The following is a 17839-nucleotide window of genomic DNA, read 5'->3' on the forward strand; positions in this document are numbered from 1 at the left end:
TGTCGGATCATATTCCGGCGCATGCAATAAAGGAAAAGATTCACTTGTTTTGGGCCAAAGGAGGATATGATTATAGGGCTTGGGCCTTTGTAAGCCCCGTGGCTTGTGCCCGTGGCTTGTGCCCGTGGCTTGGCCCCAGGGCCAAGCCCAGGGGGCACGGCCCCTTAACCCCTGTATATAAACCCTACCTTTGGCGCCTCCTCGGGGCCAGAGGTTCTTCCTCCTTATGCTCAACACAATTATGCACAATAATAGGACCTTTCCCCAGATCACAGAGATCTTTGTTCATCACCTTTGGAGATCTCCGAGCCGTTCAACAGGAGTACCAGACTCCTACCAACAATAAAGCTTTTTGTTACGGTTTAATCCTAAAGGCAAAGGACTCCGTTGTGGGAGAACGAGGTTATTAACAAAGGTGCAGGAAGGATCCAAATGGGACCCCTTTTCGTGGTCGCCGAGGGCACTATATATCGTGTAGCCACAGCCACACAAGCCACCAAGGCGGTACAGGCCAAAGGCCACGCACCGATCTATTACACTTTCCACCTCCCACACCACCGTTACCGTTAGTATTAGTAACCCTTCGAATCCAGGGGAAGGCTATCCAGCCAAGCCGCGGTCCGCTGCCTTTTTGTAGTGCTGCTACAGCCATGCCCACTCTCGGCAAAGCTAGGAGTAGATGGCCCCTCGCCATGCGACAGCTCCGGCATGTCATCCTCTTTGCCTTCACCTTGCAGCTCGGAAAGTCTGGATCTTTTCCGCCCACCAACAGCGCCATGGTTGGCGGGTCCTGGAGCTGAGGGGGGGCCCATGCCATCGCCATCGCTATCGTCGCTACCCTCGTCGTCGTCATCTTCCGCTTGACGGGGCCGAGAGGGCGGCATTTCAGTGCCAGAAGGAAGGAGGACCAAGCCTGGCCGCAGCAGCTCTGTTATCGCTCTCATATTTTCGATAGCACACACATTCCAATGCCAGCGCAGTGCTTCGCGGTCGGGGTAGTTCTGTCCAAAGTCGGCTATCTGGCCGTGGTACGGTATGATGAGATCATAGGGAGCGAAAACGCGGATTTTGTGCGAGTCCGGGTGGATGGCAAGCAGGCGCTGGTCGAAAGCTTCGTGGATTGATGCTGAGAGAATGATGCTGTTTCCGACGGACCACGTTCTGTCCCAGGCCACCAAAAGTTCAGCGGGTACAGAAGCTGATTGTTGTTGGTGGTAGTGAATGTCGGCCGCATCGTCGTCCCCCAGAGGGAACAACTGATACTGGAGCTGGGGAACGATGTGCGCCGCATGTATGCCTGGTCCGACAACTGACTTGCGGCACCATGACTTGCCGAGCTTGGTTACGGCGCAGCAGGCCGACAAGTCCAAGGCCACGCTGCGGAAGCCATGTTGCTTCTTGCGGGCTTCCTTGTATGAAGCCGCGCCTATCAGGAAATCAGGCCCAACAACATCGCTATGCTGGGCGGTTTCGGTGGCCTCCGACTGGCTTCTCTGGGATGTCGAGCCTGATCCGGTTCGCGATCGTTTACTGGGAGAGACGCTACCGCGACGCCGAAAAGGGAAAGCGGTCACAGCAGGATCATTCGACTTTTGGTTGATAGGAAGGTAGAAAGAGTGCTGCTGACGTTTGGGGTGGACAAGTTTTGCACATCCCTCTACGTATGCGAGTTAGCGATAGAGGTTACGTATATTACAGTAGGAGAGCGGGAGATGATAGAGGTAAATTACTAGGTAATAGGTATCAATTACCTTGTCGGTGAAGGGCTAGGTCCGTTTCGCCGGGCAGGCCGCAGGCGTCGGAGTCGTGGTGCGCGACGACGAAGAACGCCGGCTTGGCGTCGGGCTCCGGACCGTCAATGATACGATCAAGAACGTCAGGGGATGCCTCGGAAAGGACGGCAGAGCCCTGCTCCTCGGGCCAGAGGGATAAATCTTGGGTGGACGACGAGAAGTCGAAGACTAGGTGGAGCTCCGCAAATATCTCTCGCACGCGAAGATCTCGACTGTAAACGCCAGCGAAGACGTGGCTGGGGCGGTCAAGGAACTTGATGTTCCAGGCCACCTGCCTCGCAACCGACATGGATCCGGCGTCCAGCGTGGTCATCTCGTGGATTGGCGGAGGGGAGGGGGGGGGATTGATTTTATAACAGCAAACGGATTGAGGCAGTGGGAGGCAGGTAAGGGGCTGTGGGTCAGCTGTGGCGGCACGTGCCCACATCGAGGGGCTCTATTTGAGGAGTCAGCTCAGCCAAGGTGGGCGAACACCGCGGGAAAAAGTGGACCCCAAAACCTCAAGCAAGGTAGCAGGGGGGTAAGGATGCGAATGCATTGCATATGCAACGCATACGCATTTTTGAATAGAATATTAAATTTTGTAAAAATTAAAATTAAAATTAAAATTAAATTATATAAATATTTATTATTATTATTATTATTATTATTATTATTATTATTATTATTATTATTATTATTATTATTATTATTATTATTATTATTATTATTATTATTATTATTATTATTATTATTATTATTATTATCGAAATGCGACTTATTAAAGGAACCGCGAGCGTGGCGATAAAATAGTACTTGAGTCGCCCTTGGCGAGTTGTAGGCAGCGTGCAGGCCTTTCCGTTAGCCAGCAGTGCACCCAGAAGCCTACCCTAATCACGTTGGTTTATCATTAGGAACGCGGTCAAAAGTACCCTGGATTTGACGAAAGCGAAACAAGACCACCGCTGCACGCGAATTCGATGCCAATAACCGGCACAACAGCGTGTACACCGGCCACTTTCAGGCGTCACAATGTGGGAGCACCAACGCGCCAGTATTGCGATTTGGGTGCTATCTCGAGCCGAATACGAGAGGGCGAGTGGCAGGACCGCCTTGCAATCCAGTGGGTTTGAGATTGGTGCCATCAGATTGGGTCATGAAAGGCCGAGCCCTGTAGTTCTTTTCCTTCGCCCGCATTTGTCCGAAGCTTCGTCCTTCCTCCTTTGGACTCTTGCGTACGCGGGATCGATATGACATTTAACAGCCATGTATCGGACGCGAGGCCTGGCCACAATGTGCGCCATCGTAGTCGCCCGGTGCTGCGACGGCGGGGTTCGGGCTTTGGAGCAGTCCGCGAGGTTCCAGCGCTCATTTGGCTCGTAGGTAGCACGGACGGTTAACGAACCCGAGGCGCAGCAACTCCTGGGTCTTGTTGACCCGCTTACCCGGGCAGCTACCTAGCACCCTGGCTTGGGGGTTCTTTTGCTCATGTTTCTCCACTGCCCCTCGCCTTCTAGACCCCTCCGTCTCTTCTCGCAAGCCGGCTTGGCCCGCACACATTCTAGATCGCGTTAGTCGATGTACTGTGTGCCGTACTCACGACGCAAGTAAGCCCGGTCTTTCGGGCCAATCCGGCCGCCGGCACCCGGCACAGCGGCATGTCCGGATTCGCGAGCGCGACTTGATTCGGTGAATTTTATCGATCGATGGAGCTCGAAAAGGCAGCCCGTGTCGTTGATTTGTCCCTGCTGTGCCGGCGGACTCTGGTGGCAAACAGAGCGTCCTGGGCGCCACATGTGGGGGCGTGTCACGACAGCTGAAGATACAAGGTTCGTTCTATTATCAGCACCAACGCTGATATATCAAACAGGTAGATACCTTGTAAAAATACCTCTTGGTAGGAATGGATATCGAGGTTCGGCTGCATACGGACAGAAAAAAAACCCCCAGGATAAAACACAGTGTTGACCCTCTCTGCATGGCACAGATGAGCATCTCGATTTGGCACTGTTCCCGGCTGACCCCGCTGGCGCCAGTGCCAATGCCACCTAGTCTGCCGTGACCGCCAACCAAATCCGCTCTAGTGACCCTTGACTGTGAAGACAACTGGGCGCTGGAGAAGCAGGAGGAGATTGGTGACGTCGCAGCTGCGGGGAGACGGGTCATTCGAACCCCGGAGCCAGGATGCTGGAAGCCAAACGCGTTATTAGCTGCCAAAGAGGTAGTTAATTGCATATAAAGAACCTACCCCGACTCCCTGCTTTTCGTCTCGACTTCTGTGGCGGCCCCAGGTCGAGTCGTTTCGGGTTCCATCACACAGACAAAAAGCCGGGGAGACCCTTGTGCTTGCTGAACAAACTAAGGGAGCCGTCAGGAGACCCATTTGATCAGACCGCTCCGTCTGGTGTTTTTTTTTCTCTGCTCTTGATCTGTTCCCCTATTTCCTCCGCCGGCCTTCGCTCCTGGCAAACGCAACGACAGATACCGGCAAAATGGCGCCCATATACTTCGAGGGCTTGCATGCTGGTAGCATCATCGTGCTGGCCGCCGCTCTGGTGAGTGCGATGCGCGTCGGTGCGCATGCGCCGCAACGCCATGGCCACCGTCGGAATGCTCGTCCAATAGGAGTCTTCGCACTAACACAGCGCGACGCAAAAGTTCCCGCTCTACGTGGTGGGAAGCATCGTCTACAACCTCTTCCTCCACCCACTGCGGAAGTTCCCAGGCCCCCTCCTGCACGGCGCGACCGTCGTCCCGTACTGCGTGAAATTAAACCGCGGCACGCTCCCCTACGATGTGGCCGCCATGCACGAAAAGTACGGCCCCGTCGTGCGCATCAGCCCCAACTTCCTGTCCTTCATCGACGCCGAGGCCTGGAGGGACATCTACGGCCACCGCACCGGGAACCTGCAGGGCCAGGAGGAGATGGCCAAGGCGTCCATATTCTATGACACGCGCGGAATCCCCCCGTCCATCATCAACGAGTCCCGAGACAACCACACGGTCCTCAGGCGCCAGCTCGCCCACGGTTTCAGTGACCGCTGTCAGTTCGCCAACCTGCCATGCGCCCCGTTGTACCCGCGCTGCACCTTTCTAACCTGCTCTGCACTTCTCAGCAATGCGTCTACAGGAGCCCATTATCGGCAGCTACGTCGATCTGATGATCCGGCGCCTGCACGAACACTGCTACGAATACAGCGACGACAAGACGAAGACGCACAAGGTGCTGGATCTCTCGCGCATCTTCAACTACACCACCTTCGACGTCATCTCCGACCTAGCTTTCGGCGAGCCCCTCGGCTGCCTGGAGAACTTTGAGGACGACCCCTGGATCATTTCGATGAACGTACGTTGACCTGCCGAGAGTTGAGACCCCGGAGCACTTGGAAATGCGCGCGCAACTAACAGGAGGAGCAACAGGCTATGGTCCGAGTGTTTGGCCCCATCCAGGCTCTCAAGCATCTCGGCTTCGAGTGGGTGGTGGCGGCCATCTTGAAGTTGGGCCTGTTGCGCTCTCGCCAGGCGCACATGAACGCGACCAAGGCGAAGCTGCAACGCCGCATGAAGCTGAGCATGGAACGCCCGGATCTCATTGAAGGCCTGCTGCGCGTCAAGGTAAGCCGCCCCTCGCATAGTAACACTGGCACAGCATACGGAGAGGCCTAACCGCCAAGTCAAACACGCCAGAACCTGGACTTTGAGCGCATCCGCCTCAACGCCGGCACCCTGATGGTCGCCGGCTCCGAGACAACGGCCACGCTCCTGTCGGGCGTCGTCTATCTGCTCCTGACAAACCCCGACAAGATGGCCAAGCTGGTGGAGGAGGTCCGCGGCAGCTTCCAGGCCGAGTCCGAGATCACCCTCACGTCCGTCTCGTCGCTGAACTACATGCTCGCCTGCCTCGACGAAGCCCTCCGCCGCTACCCGCCCGTGGCCGTCGGCATGCCCCGGACCGTGCCCGCCGGCGGGGCGACCGTCGCCGGCGTCCACGTCCCCGAGAACGTAAGCGGGCTTGCCCCACCTGTGTGTGTCTTTCGTGTCCATACTAACGTCCGGTGTGGCAAAAACGAAAAGTCCACCGTCGCCGTCTGGCAGCAGGCCTGCTACCAGAGCTCCCGCAACTTCGAGGACCCCCTCGCCTACAAGCCGGAGCGGTGGATCAACCATGACGAGAAGTCCCGAGACCGGCTCGACGCCGTCCAGCCGTTCCACGTTGGTACGTCAAGGCTTGCAGAATGCAAACCAAGCCTACCTGGCACCATTCAGATCATAGAATTTAAGCTGACGTATAGTCTTACAGGACCCCGAAACTGCATCGGGAAAAAGTAAGCCGGCCCTGCCCATTCCCCGGCACACCCGCTTCCTCATTGGACGACACCTGTCCCACAGATGCATGTATGTGGCCTTGCGAATGCTGACTGCATATCTTCCGTGCTCCCCGCAGCTTGGCGTACTCCGAGATGCGCCTCATCCTCGCGCGCCTGCTGTACAGCTTCGACCTCGAGCTCGTCGACAAGGACAAGGACTGGTTTGACCAAAAGACCTTCGTCCTGAGAGACAAGCCTGCCCTCAACGTGTACCTCACTCCTGTGTCTCGATGAGGGCATCCTGAGGTAGGGAATTTCGATCTTGGGTCCCTTCGTCGCACGTCTGAGGTCCAGTGGACACCTTACGATTGTTGTCTTGCTTCATACTCTTTCTGTGTATATACCCATCATTTAAGGGAAGGATGAGACGGCTACGTGCGTTTCGGAACAGGCTTTCTGCTGCTCGAATTCTCTCCACTTCATCCACCTCTAGGTCTTACATCTCCATCTCCATTGCTTGGTGATCCCTCGTCGGCGCTGCTCTCGCGTTTTTCGCCTTCCGCCCCATGAACATTGCAGGCTTCCAAGTCGACATGGTTGGTGATTCATCTCCGCCAGTCCTGCTGCCACGTCCAATCACCCCAAGATTTCTTTTGGAAAGGTGACCGTGTACCCCCTGTTATGTACGCTCTTCTACACACCAATGCGGAACCTCGTCACGATCCCGGCCTCGATCACTGGGTTCGCATGACTGTACCGGCGACGACAAACGACATCGTTTCAGTGATTCACCTGTGTTTGAAACGCCGTATAACCCGATTCTTCCCCCTCGATGGCCTCCGAGGTCTCTCAGGCTCACAAAAGCCTAGCATCTCCCTCCACGAGCCGACAAGGCGCCACGCGCAGGTCAGTCACCTTGATCCGGGATGTCGCCGATGTCCGTGCTGTCTCGAAAGCAGAGGGCTAAGTGAAACAGCGCAAGAAGGTGGTGACAGACATCTCGCCTATAGAAAAAAAAAAAAGAAACATCTGCACACTTCATTCACGGTAGCCGCAAACAACACCGGGCAATATGCGATCCCCGGCCCCCCTCGCCGTCCTGGCACTCGCCGCCACGACCACGGCCGCGCCTACGTTTCACGAACACTACGCCGCCGGGCCCCGTGAGGTCAACCGCCCAACCGTACACGCAAATGGCACCCAGACGAGGGACGGCGATTGCGGATGGCTGCGGGAGTCGTGCCTCAGCAGCTGTGAGGACAAGGCCGACTACTGGAAGTTCATCTGCCGGGATGTCTGCAACACGTTTGTTCCCTGCTGATCGGGCATTAACGGCATGATGTGCTTATCCGGAGGGGCGGCCGATCATTATCCCTATTCCACTTCTGCCTCGTGTTTCCAGAATCATGCTCTATTTCCAACAGCTTATTTCTGGCTGTTTATTCTCTTTATCGCATTACTTGGTCATTACGGCCCGGATATTTTATCTTCAAAATCCACAACACTATTAGGGGAACCACACAGATATTAATGCCACAGTCATTGCTACATTACCAGTTACTGCTACATCACACCGCTTCTCTTCCTTCGCCTTCATCGATGCATACGGTTGCAGGCATACAGACCGCCCCATGGTACATCAGCACAGATGCACACCCTCATGGGGCAACCCCAGAACTTTTTGGCTGCATAGCCCACAAGGCAGCGCCACGCTAGGCATAGCAACCACCGTCGCCTTGTCGGTCCGAATCACTCATCATCGTCTGTCCTCTGACATGATTGACCACTTCCCGAAGAGTCTGTCGCCGCTGCGTCGACCGACTGGTCCGCCTGATCGCATATGACGGGCTGTCCAAGAATATCGTGATGATCCGTCCCCATCGGCATAGATGGTAACTTAGAGGAAGCGAACGGTGAAGCTCTTGGAGCCCTGCTTTTTGCCCTGGTAGCAAAGCGAAAGCTCGACCGAGGATCCAAAGGGGATCAACTCCAGTTCGGGGTTGAATCGCTTGAAACGCTTGCCTCGCGTATTGGTCCTGTCCGGAAGCTGGTCAAACGGGGTGTCGATCTTGTAATCGAGAATACACAACCTCTCCATGGTCGAATGCTTGCGAGTCGGTGCGATCAGGCCACTGCACTCGTACAGGGACACGGGACAAATTCTCCATACCCGCGGGCCTGGAGAATGTGCGATACAAGCTGCTTCGCCGGACGGGCTCCTTGCCGGAGACGTGTTCGCCCTGTGTATGTGCAATAGTTAGCGTTAGAAATGTTGCCGAGTAAGAGGAGAAGATGTGTGGCAAAATGACTTACCCTCTTGAGGTACCAGCCCATCTGTTTGCCGGCTTTGTACTCGAGCTCTAATTTGTCGAAGTACCGGTCCGCGGGCAGATGTTTCGATGCATCAAATGGTTGGTTAGTCACAATACCCACGTTGGCTCGAGAGATTGTCGACGTGACGAGGACAGGATGCATTCCCATTGGCCGGAACTTGTCTTCAACAAGCCTCGGACGACAGCACCGCGACAAATGGCAGTCCGGCTGTTTGTAGCAAATTACGTTAGCTCAAGCTCCCACGTTGGGTATTTGACGCAGTTTCTTACGGTTTGATACCAGTGGCCTGCATTACAGCTACCTTTCTGGTTGAAAGCGTAGCCTTGAGGTGCTCGTATAGATACGGGCTGGAGCCGAGCCCACCGACGAGGATAACACCCTTCAATAACACACCGCATTAGTTACGTTCCTGGAAAAGGAATCTGGCAAATGGAATCTGGAAAAGGGAATCTGGAAAAAGGAAAAGGAATGGGGAAATGCATATTCTGGACCTATAGTAACCTGGCTGCCCTTGTGGGTAGCTGCGCTGATCTGCTCGTCTACCAGCGTGTCGATGCCGGCGAATGACTTGTTGAAGGTTGACTGGATCATGGTGCTAGGAATGTGCATGCAACCATTTACGATCCTTGGCTGCCTCGAGGGGTCGGGCGTGAGGAATGGCTGCCACCCGGCGAAGGCTTCCGCAGGAATTTCGACGACAAATTCATTGTGGGAGTTGCTTGCCTTAAACTGCGGTTTAATGCCATACTCCCACTCGTTGGTAAGAATCTGGCGAACTCTGCGTTTGCTGAGGGCATCCTAGCGGCTCCCGAAGCGCTTCGTGCAGATGTTCTTGAATGCGGCGTCGATAAAAGCGCCGCCACAAAGGTCTCCCGTGCCCTCGACATATTCAGACATGGCGACGGGGCCCGTCTTATCGATCTTGTAGCTGATAAGGTCGACGATGCCACCTCCTGCATCACATATGACAAGGATGTTGTCCTTCTTGGGCTTACGTCCCGGCTCGATGAGAGTAGCCAGGGCCGCAGCTTCGGGCTCGGGGACGAAGTACATAATGGTCAGTCCGGCAAAACGCTCGTCTAGGATGCCGGCCAGTCGGGCAGCCTCGTGCATGGACTGGCGAGCATAGGGCTTCCAGATGGTAGGTACGGTAATAACCACACGGAAAACCATGGAATTGACAACGATATCGCCAAAAATTTTGGCGACTGTATCCAGGGTATGTTTTCAAAGAAGCTGCAAATAGTCGGCAATCACCTCAACGGCGGTCTTGCCGGTCTTTGCCAGGAACAAGCGGCCCTTGGTCAGAATCTCGGAGTGGAAAAGCTCTTCAGTTAAATCTCCGGGCTTCAGAGGCAAAAGCTTGAACCAGCGGATTGGATCGGCATCCGCAGGAACCTCGAAGCCCCAAAAGACCTCGTCACCGTCGCCATAGGCGATCTCGGTGGGAGCTTTTCCCTCCTCTCGACCGGTTCCGGGCCAGGTGGTGATGGTATTGACGCTGTTCTGGTCGCTGTCGAACTCGTCCGAGGTAGCCCAAGCCACACCAGAGAACCTGTCACAGGGGACGTCAGCAGGACGCAGGGAGGAAGAAGGGGCCGGGAGGGGCGCGGGCCAAGATGTGTGGTGCCGCGAAACCTACGTGGTTCCAAAATCGATTCCGATGGCTAAGGTGCCGTCGTCATCATTGAGGACTGTGAAGGCCTCATCGTCGCCCGAGGAGGCGTCCTCCGCGGAGGCCATGAATGGAGGTTTGATTAGGTAGTGGTATTGACCAGGGTTGGGCGAGGTGAGAGGAAGAAGAAGATTGGGAGAAATAAGAAGGGTAGGAGGGAAAAAAAGAAGAAAAAAAGGGGGGAAAGATTCGCGCAAGACACAACAACAGCCGTCCGAAGCCGAGGAGGAAGGCGGTCCCCACCACCAACTCCCCACAAACAAACCATCCAATTTTTCTGCCTAAATTGGTCCTGTCTACTTTCTGCTCAACCTGTAACGAGATAACTCTCGACACCACGCTTTCTAGCCACCGCCCTCCAGCAAGCATATCACCAACCAACAAACCTCAACAGTAGAGCACGCTCTACCCAAGCCACCTATCCAAGATCTTCTTTGACGGAGGAGAGCAAGGCCACTAACTCTACAATGGCTGGCGAGGGCCACGTACCTGGCCGGTCGGAGGGCAACAAAATGAAACAGAACCACATGGGCCATCAAGATCAACACCACCACCACCAGGATCAGCACCAAGAGCACCACCAGGCTCAGCGTTCCCAGCAGAGCCAGGCTCAGAGTACCCAGCAGAGCCAGGCTCAGAGTGCCCAGCAGAACCAGGCTGGGCAGCAAATTCCGGGCAATCGGCAGGCTCAGGCTGGCCAGCAGATCAATGACGGCCACCAGGCCCAGGGCTTCCAGCCGCGCAATGCTTATCAACAGGATCAAGGCTTTCAACACTACCGCGAGAATCTGCGTTCCCTGAGCCAGAACCTCCAAGGCGATAGCCCTTCCTTCTCAATGTCCCCACCGGCAGCAGCGCCGCCGGGCTTGATCTGGGCCAAAACGCACCATGAGGTCGTGCGGGAACTTGACGCCTGTGGGAAGGCGCTGGAGGCGAAGAAGCGCCTGAAGGATGCTGAACAGGAGCTCAGGAAGAGTACCGCAGCTCCCCCGGTCCTCAACCAGATGAGAGACGAGTACCTCGTCAACGAGATGCAGAAGCTCAGATCCACCATTCGCAACTTTGCTGCCGACTACTTTGGAGGCCCGCCGCGCGACATGGATCCTGATCAACTCGAGGCGACTGAGTGGCGCGAAGAAATTGCCGCCATCCTCCCCGACACTGACTGGATTCTAAAGTACATCATGTCCAATGAGAAGTGCCCCAGCATCGCACAGGCTCTCTTGTGGGACGCGCTTCAGATCTGTGTGTTCGGCCGCTTCATCTGGGCTCGGGAAATGGGAGGCTCTTTCCGGGCTCTCGAGCGCAGCCTGGCACCTGGTAAAAAGCCCCCAGGATACACAGTAACAATAAGGACACAGCTGACAATTCCCCTATTCTGGGGAGCATGCATCTAGATCCAGATATCCCCTCAACTTCGGATTCGATAAAGAAGTACTACAAGTGGCGAGCGGAAACCATCAACCTGATCTTTGCTTCGATGACCGGCAATGATGGACAGCCTATCCCCAGCGAGGCACTGGAGTCCTGGAAATCGGACTGCATCGAGTACATGCGCTGCTTGATCGACCCGTTCCTTCGGAAATCAGACCGCACCGACAGCAGCTATGTCAACGACCTCAACCAGATACTTGACCAGGCCCTTGCACTCGACAAGGATATGAGCGTGCAAGCATCTCCGGTCGTGCTATTCAAGCAAGACGTGAAGCCTTTCCTTCAATTTCAGCAGGATGAGATGGAGCTGGAGCATGGGGAGACGATTTACACCGCCGAGCAGCAAGTGCTTCTCGTTGTCTCGCCAGCGATGAAGAGGCGAGGAAGGTCTTCCGGCGAGGGCTTTGACCAGGAGAGGGTTCTTCTACCCATGACGGCCTCCTGCAGCCCTGGCACCCAGCACAGCATGACAATGGCCACGAGAAATTGACGTATCGCCAAAGTCTTGAAGGGTTTCGTTTACGGCTCGCAAACTGCATACCAGCCGAAGCATGGTGTCGGTAAACGCCGATGAGCCAGCTAGCCTGACTCTGTCTGGGATAGGCTCCAGGAGATGGACTGCCTCTATGGCCTCTACTCTTGCTTCTGGGTATGTGTCATCCGATTCCCCCAACTAATCCTCGATACATTCGCTGACAAAAAGTCACCGGAGATTTCTCAAAGGCGCTGTCCTCCGGGGAACCACACCCGGCAAATTCAGGGTCTACTAATCCTAGTCACGCCTGCTAGGCTGCGTACATCATCCCCCCCGTTCCGTAGATAGGGCCACCTTATGTCGGACTTTATGAGAATCAAAGAATTTTTGGTAGCTGTCGCTCCCACTTTGTGATTTCTTGGGCAAACTTCTATTCAGATTCTACATGTCTTCCGGGCCCATTCCCTGGCTCCTGGCCCCTCCTCCCTGTTTCAAGCTCGGTGGTGTGTAGCCTTCGCCGGGGAATACAGACACCAAGCAATGGTGGGGTCGGCTATTCACTCATTGCCAGTGTACACTAATATAAAGCCACCCTCGGGTCTTTTGCTCGTGTTGCATTAGCGAGTCTCCAAGCACCAGTCACCCGTGGCGACACAACAAATTGCCAGGCCCCAGGTCAGTTCTTGCTCTGGATGAGGGCGCCGCCGAGAAGATTTGACAGAGAGAGCCCGTCGCTAACATGTGAAGCAGCTCAAACCTACCAGGTCAAACTAGCAACTTGGCTCCAGACACCCACGACAAACATCCCCAAGATGCGCTTCCCGACTCCCTTCGCTCTCTTGGCGCTCGCCACCGCGGCCAGCGCCGCCCCTACGATTCCCTCCAGGTATCCCATTCTGGGAGCACGCGAGACCTATGAGACGGCTGTCTATGGCAGCCAGATACAGCGGAGGGGCAGGTGCCTGAGGGAACTGTGTGTCCAATCCTGTAACGATAGGGCTGAGTGGTTCAGGCCGTTTTGCCGAGGCTTTTGCGAGAAAATGGTACCCTGCGTCGGGGATTGGAAGGAGTGAAGGACCTGCATTTGGGGACGGGCTTCCGCGGCACGAGGGCACCAGCAAGTCATGCCAGGCTGGAGGAAAGGGTTGAGATTGTTGAGATTGTAGACCGCCTTGCTGCAACCTGCCACCATGGATATCCCATTTCTATAGGTATCTAGTCGTCCTCAAGCTGATACCGCTGTTTTTCATGTCAAAGGCGTGGCCAAAGGAACCTCCCCATCCGTGCGCGTCGGGTGTGTCCGGCTCCAGGTTTGACGTGCCTCCAAACCCGTCTTACGGGCAAGAACCAGCCGGGCCTTTGAGGCCTCCCCGGCGCAAACCATGTCCTAATGACCACCTTCTCTAAGTATCCTATGGCCCCTGGCCTCGTGCTATACCCCACCAGGAGGAGCGCCTCCGCCGGCTTGCGACATGGGGAGGCAGCACACCTCCCATCTTCGGATAATACAAAGCACTTTGGCCGAAAGCTAGTCATTCTGCTTGCCCGCTAAGAAATAGCCATTGCTAGAACCTGTACCATTTGGAGACCACGGAGTAGCAACATTCGTCGTGCTCGCCCATAGTCGGGCCCTCTCGCCAAAATGGCTTCATGTTGTATTTACGGAGTACGCCATCCAGCTGGCCGCGCTGTTCGGCACCATCGCAGCTGCCTTGGGTCCTGCCCCCGCATGTCGCCGCGCCTAACACCGGCCCTGCCCACTCCCTAGCCACGGTCACGGCCCGGGAGCGGTGTCGAAGCCGCCGGTAGCGAGTTAGCCTCGGAAATTGCGTGAGCGGCATGTTGGCTTTTCTCAGCTGCTATCTAGTTAGGTAGCCTCCTCCACCTTTTGCCCCCCTCTCAACCTTCTCCTTCTTTCTGTCCCGACAGATCCTTTGTTGACGCTGTTGACGTCACCCTCAGAGCCACCGCAGCATCTTGCCCGCGGGTATCCCGTACGATCGGTATAGAATAAGTTGGTCATGACAAGCTCGTTGGGATCCCTCGTCCAGTTTGGCCGGAGCTTTCAGGCGCCCACTTGGTTGAACTGTTCCACCAACCGAAGTCACCTTGATTCTCCCCGTAGTAGCCACGTCGTCGCCGGAGGCGCCCGGGAAGCCAAGGCAATTCTCCCCGTCCCTTAACCAAAAGAGCAACGTTCACTGGCGGCGGGCGCTCGTTTTGACCGCCGCAAGACTGCTACCCGCCGAGACCATCCGGTTGATTGCTGTGCGACCAGTTGATAAGCAGAAAAGTGCACGCTGAGACGAACGTTGGTAAAGAAGGGAAATTTGGGCAGGATGCTACCTAGGTTAGTCAAGACAATGCATGATCTCGGCACGCGAAGGGTCGAGGACCTTGGTCTTTTGTTTGGCAAGTTTCACAGCCGCCCTCGCGGCCAAGGTGTCGGCGTCCAGAACCGTATAGTACCGCAATTTATGGCGCCCGATGGGCGTCTTCTCCATCTCGCGGGCCCGCTCCTCGGAAATGTACCGACCCTCCTCCAAGAAAAACTTGACGTGGTCGTGAGCTTCCCACCTGTCTGCGCGGTAGTTGATGTACAGGGGCGTGGCATTGGAGCCCGTGGGGAAACTCTCAATCTTGTCCATCCAGGGCGGCAGCCTGCCCTGCAGGAGCCAGGCCTCCTCCGCGGGTCCGCCGCCGCAGCTGAGCGGGCGGCGCTCCGACTCTCGACTCCCCCGGGCGCGGCCCAACTCGAGAGCCTTCGGGTGGCGCTCCACTGTCTCGTCCGTGTCGGTGTTGGTGTAGCGCGGCTGTCCTTTCCGGTCGTACTTTACGACCCACGGCGCGGAGACGGGCTCGTCCCAAAAAGTGTCAGGGACAAAGGGCGCGGTCGACAGGGCGGAGTACACGAGGCCGGCCTCTTGTAGCTCGGCCAGCTTGACGGGGTGGCACCAAGAGGTTTCGTCGAGTACGTGGTTGTAGTACATGGGAAAGCCAACGGTACCGCAGAAGCGCGGGTAGCAGAGCTCGTAAAGGTATGGGAGCGGAATCGAGGCGGTTCCCACAGCTGGATGGATCGGGTCGTCGTCCCGCTCCGTCGGACCCGCATCCGCCCTCCCCACGATCTTGGCTAAGATTTTGTCCAGCATAATAGCGCGAAAAATACAAAGGTTAATGAAGAGAGTAGCAGCGCGAAGAAGATGAATGAGTATTAAATAAAGTACCGGCCCTGAGAGAAATGCTTGGGCGCCGGATAGTTTGTCGAGTAAGTTGATGCAGCTGGGAGGTGAGATTAGCCTACCCCAGACGGGCACATCTCTTTAGGTAGTAGCTTGGGGAGCTTGGGTGGGGTGTTGACCACCAGCGCGCACAGCTGCCGCCCCCGCCAACGCCATAGAATAAACAAACCCCGTAGTGAAACCTACTCGTCCCTCGCATCACTTCTGCGGAGTCATCGTCCGAGTCGTTGCTGATGAGCTCGCCTGGGGTGTCGGTCCAGCAGATAGTCAAATCGGGGGGAGCAAAGATTCCTGGACCATCCAGATATGCTGCCACCAGCAAGTCAGCATGACGGGCGGGGATTAGAATTGCCAATACTAGGACGGAGAGACCAGGACAAATGCCTAGCGGGTACATCGAAACGTGAATTTATTATCATTTCTCGGCCGGAGTGGCAAGGCTACGGTGACATGTCCGCCAACATCCACCGCACGGATGCCGTCGGCATGGTATCCGATGTCAGCGCTAGCTGCGACTTTCATGCCGTATCCGGCTGCCCTAAAATATAATGTAGGCCACTTAATCTCGCTGGGAACCATCCTTTGTCAGACGCTCAATACACTTGTGCTCCGCAGTCTAGGCATCCAAGAGAAGCTGTCCCATGCCCGACGTTCGCTTCTTTGTTCCTATTCGCCTACGGCTGTGGGACACCATTGTCTCTGGGTTCCAAGCATCCGAGGGGACCAAATGGGCCCCGTTGATATTCTGTCAAGGAGTAGTGTCAACGTGGCGTGCAAAGTTTGGGCCAACCCGTCTGCCAATGCTGTATTCACAAATATAGCATCGGCCTGTGGTTTTCTTACCTTGTTTTGGAGGTCTAGGCCAAGATGGCCGGTCGCAAGGGAGCACTCCCCAGGGAATTCCCTTGGGGAAGCGATCGTGGCGGTTGATATACTGCCGCAAAACCCAGCTGACCGAATACCCTACTTCGCGCTCCAGACTCACATTGTCCTCCGCCTTCTCCGACGTGTCAAAGTCGAAAATCATGATTTTATCGCCCACAATGTGCATATTGTCGAGTTTCGTATCGCAATGTGCGACCCCGGCGTCGGCGATGGACCGGAATGCGCTATTTAGCATCTCCTCAACGTGATCGAGGGGAAGCGAGCCCACCTCGGGCTCACCCAGCCAAACCCCACCAATGTTCGACATAATAAGCGCGCGCCTTTTGATTTTGTCCGTGCCCGGGTACTTGGTTTGGCCGTAAAGCTTAGGCACAACGTGGCCACCCAACGGGGCTAGAAGTTTGTATATGTCCACTTCGTTATCGAATTCTTCTTGCCAATTGGGCTTCTCTCTCTTCATAACAAGATCATCAGGCAAAAACCATTCAGGCCATCGCGCTTCGAGGCGCTCTCTCCAAGCCGTGGGGAGGAGGCAGGACAGGCGGAAGAGAAGTAGACTCGGCAGGCTCGGCAGCACACGCGGGAATATCACGTTGGGGTGGTGACCGCACACCTCCCCACGCGCCGTGACTCGGCGGGTGCCCAGCCAGAAGGTCTGCTCCGGCACAATGTGTCAACACGAAATGGCTGCCTTGGTGCCAGCACTTGAAGACTTGGTGACTGACGATATTGGCTTCTGACTCGGCGTCGCTGTTAGAGCCGGCGCTGGTGTCGACCTTGCGATCGGACTCAGGGTTGAGAAATGGCAGTGGTTCTCGACGCATCGCGGTGAGGGTTCTGCTTTGATCGGGATGTATTGCGGCGGGCCGGCCGGCCGATGGAGAGCTGGAACCAAGAGGACTGGGGAGCGGAGGCCGAGGTCGCGCGTAATTCAGCCGGCGCGGAGTAGTCCGTGCTCACCTGAGCGGTGACCCACCGAGCGACAGCCCGCTGGGCCGCCCCATGTCCCAGCGGCCTACGTGCCTCACACGCCCACCAACCCCTTCACTCCGGCACCTTCTAACCTCGGGTCCCCCCACAACTAGCAGAAGCGGCCAGGGTTTGGCCATGTACGACGAAATCATTGAAGACGGCATCCGCAAGGAGCGAGAGCAGTACATCGAGTCCATTAAGGACCGGATCTGCTCCCTCGCTTCGGCGCACCACGGCGGCGACGACTGCGAGTTTCTCCAGGACTTCAAAAGGGGCAGCTACAACGTCTGCTTCTTCGTTCGCTTTTTCCGGCGGCCCCGGCCGGCCCGGGAGCTCGACGCCGCACCCAACGGCGACCGCTGGGTCGTGCGCGTGCCCCTGGCGCCGTGCTTGGCCATTGAACCTTGGGAGAAGGTCGCGACCGAAGTCGCTACGATGAAGTCGGTGCCGGTCTCGCGCTCTTTTCCCGGATTTTTTTGTGCTTTTGCTTTTGCTAACTCGAACCGATTTCGACCGCCAGGTTCGTTGCAAGCCACACTACGATACCCGTGCCCAAGGTCCATGCATACAGCACCTCCAGGGAGCCGGGCGCGCACGGAGTCGCCTCCTATATGATCCTAGAATACGTTCAAGGCAAAACGTTGGACGAGCTTGGGGTAGACTTTAAAAAGGGGACGCCCGAACACCTGCGTGACAGCATCAACGCCCAGCTAGCCGACGTATATATCCAGCTGAGCCGCTTA

General features: G+C 56.0%; 11 protein-coding genes across 11 annotated transcripts; 5 read left to right on the top strand and 6 right to left on the bottom strand.

Moving 5' to 3' along the window:
• Positions 1-302: 302 nt before the first annotated feature.
• GGTG_04565 (hypothetical protein) lies at positions 303-2167 on the bottom strand. Its single transcript, XM_009222362.1, has 2 exons — positions 1752-2167; positions 303-1657 (listed from the first exon to the last, which is right to left on the bottom strand). The coding sequence occupies exons 1-2, from the start codon at positions 2104-2106 to the stop codon at positions 573-575; spliced, it is 1440 nt and encodes a 479-aa protein (XP_009220626.1). The 5' UTR covers positions 2107-2167; the 3' UTR covers positions 303-572.
• A 234-nt stretch (positions 2168-2401) lies between these two features.
• GGTG_04566 (hypothetical protein) lies at positions 2402-3332 on the bottom strand (the record flags this gene model as incomplete). The annotated part of the gene is made up of 2 exons (XM_009222363.1): positions 2402-2657; positions 3178-3332. 2 exons carry the CDS (start codon positions 3330-3332, stop codon positions 2402-2404), a joined length of 411 nt encoding a protein of 136 aa, XP_009220627.1.
• A 710-nt stretch (positions 3333-4042) lies between these two features.
• GGTG_04567 (hypothetical protein) lies at positions 4043-6622 on the top strand. The gene is made up of 8 exons (XM_009222364.1): positions 4043-4327; positions 4431-4815; positions 4889-5118; positions 5193-5387; positions 5460-5774; positions 5847-5988; positions 6073-6097; positions 6217-6622. The coding sequence occupies exons 1-8, from the start codon at positions 4265-4267 to the stop codon at positions 6371-6373; spliced, it is 1512 nt and encodes a 503-aa protein (XP_009220628.1). The 5' UTR covers positions 4043-4264; the 3' UTR covers positions 6374-6622.
• A 465-nt stretch (positions 6623-7087) lies between these two features.
• GGTG_04568 (hypothetical protein) lies at positions 7088-7726 on the top strand. Its single transcript, XM_009222365.1, has one exon. The coding sequence runs from the start codon at positions 7152-7154 to the stop codon at positions 7398-7400; it is 249 nt and encodes an 82-aa protein (XP_009220629.1). The 5' UTR covers positions 7088-7151; the 3' UTR covers positions 7401-7726.
• A 1485-nt stretch (positions 7727-9211) lies between these two features.
• Positions 9212-10156, bottom strand: GGTG_04569 (hypothetical protein; the record flags this gene model as incomplete). Its single annotated transcript, XM_009222366.1, has 3 exons — positions 9212-9544; positions 9671-9968; positions 10056-10156. The coding sequence occupies 3 exons, from the start codon at positions 10154-10156 to the stop codon at positions 9212-9214; spliced, it is 732 nt and encodes a 243-aa protein (XP_009220630.1).
• Positions 10157-10536: 380 nt separating this feature from the next.
• Positions 10537-12012, top strand: GGTG_04570 (hypothetical protein; the record flags this gene model as incomplete). The annotated part of the gene is made up of 2 exons (XM_009222367.1): positions 10537-11408; positions 11486-12012. The coding sequence occupies exons 1-2, from the start codon at positions 10556-10558 to the stop codon at positions 12010-12012; spliced, it is 1380 nt and encodes a 459-aa protein (XP_009220631.1). The 5' UTR covers positions 10537-10555.
• Positions 12013-12073: 61 nt separating this feature from the next.
• Positions 12074-13549, top strand: GGTG_04571 (hypothetical protein; the record flags this gene model as incomplete). Its single annotated transcript, XM_009222368.1, has 6 exons — positions 12074-12171; positions 12436-12500; positions 12619-12672; positions 12748-12955; positions 13255-13291; positions 13406-13549. The coding sequence occupies 6 exons, from the start codon at positions 12074-12076 to the stop codon at positions 13547-13549; spliced, it is 606 nt and encodes a 201-aa protein (XP_009220632.1).
• A 13-nt stretch (positions 13550-13562) lies between these two features.
• On the bottom strand, positions 13563-13969 carry GGTG_04572 (hypothetical protein; the record flags this gene model as incomplete). The annotated part of the gene is made up of 1 exon (XM_009222369.1): positions 13563-13969. Exon 1 carries the CDS (start codon positions 13836-13838, stop codon positions 13563-13565), a length of 276 nt encoding a protein of 91 aa, XP_009220633.1. The 5' UTR covers positions 13839-13969.
• A 379-nt stretch (positions 13970-14348) lies between these two features.
• GGTG_04573 (hypothetical protein) lies at positions 14349-15268 on the bottom strand (the record flags this gene model as incomplete). Its single annotated transcript, XM_009222370.1, has 1 exon — positions 14349-15268. The coding sequence occupies exon 1, from the start codon at positions 15147-15149 to the stop codon at positions 14349-14351; it is 801 nt and encodes a 266-aa protein (XP_009220634.1). The 5' UTR covers positions 15150-15268.
• A 359-nt stretch (positions 15269-15627) lies between these two features.
• On the bottom strand, positions 15628-16991 carry GGTG_04574 (hypothetical protein). The gene is made up of 3 exons (XM_009222371.1): positions 16850-16991; positions 16083-16779; positions 15628-15984 (listed from the first exon to the last, which is right to left on the bottom strand). The coding sequence occupies exons 1-3, from the start codon at positions 16946-16948 to the stop codon at positions 15914-15916; spliced, it is 867 nt and encodes a 288-aa protein (XP_009220635.1). The 5' UTR covers positions 16949-16991; the 3' UTR covers positions 15628-15913.
• Positions 16839-17763, top strand: GGTG_04575 (hypothetical protein; the record flags this gene model as incomplete). Its single annotated transcript, XM_009222372.1, has 3 exons — positions 16839-17072; positions 17210-17462; positions 17617-17763. The coding sequence occupies exons 1-3, from the start codon at positions 17002-17004 to the stop codon at positions 17761-17763; spliced, it is 471 nt and encodes a 156-aa protein (XP_009220636.1). The 5' UTR covers positions 16839-17001.
• Positions 17764-17839: the final 76 nt, after the last annotated feature.

Source organism: Gaeumannomyces tritici (genome assembly GCF_000145635.1).
Source record: "Gaeumannomyces tritici R3-111a-1 unplaced genomic scaffold supercont2.2, whole genome shotgun sequence".
In the NCBI taxonomy this organism is placed as follows: Eukaryota; Fungi; Ascomycota; class Sordariomycetes; order Magnaporthales; family Magnaporthaceae; genus Gaeumannomyces; species Gaeumannomyces tritici.

Coding starts and splice junctions, on each gene's coding strand:
- GGTG_04565 (XM_009222362.1), bottom strand. CDS start 2,106: ATGACCACGCTGGACGCCGGATCCATGTCGGTTGCGAGGCAGGTGGCC. Junction 1,658..1,751: donor CCTAGCCCTTCACCGACAAG/GTAATTGATACC, acceptor TCGCATACGTAG/AGGGATGTGCAAAACTTGTC.
- GGTG_04568 (XM_009222365.1), top strand. CDS start 7,152: ATGCGATCCCCGGCCCCCCTCGCCGTCCTGGCACTCGCCGCCACGACC.
- GGTG_04574 (XM_009222371.1), bottom strand. CDS start 16,948: ATGCGTCGAGAACCACTGCCATTTCTCAACCCTGAGTCCGATCGCAAG. Junction 16,780..16,849: donor CCGAGTCAGAAGCCAATATC/GTCAGTCACCAA, acceptor GTGCCGGAGCAG/ACCTTCTGGCTGGGCACCCG. Junction 15,985..16,082: donor GCCTAGACCTCCAAAACAAG/GTAAGAAAACCA, acceptor ACTCCTTGACAG/AATATCAACGGGGCCCATTT.
- GGTG_04567 (XM_009222364.1), top strand. CDS start 4,265: ATGGCGCCCATATACTTCGAGGGCTTGCATGCTGGTAGCATCATCGTG. Junction 4,328..4,430: donor TCGTGCTGGCCGCCGCTCTG/GTGAGTGCGATG, acceptor GCGACGCAAAAG/TTCCCGCTCTACGTGGTGGG. Junction 4,816..4,888: donor CCACGGTTTCAGTGACCGCT/GTCAGTTCGCCA, acceptor TGCACTTCTCAG/CAATGCGTCTACAGGAGCCC.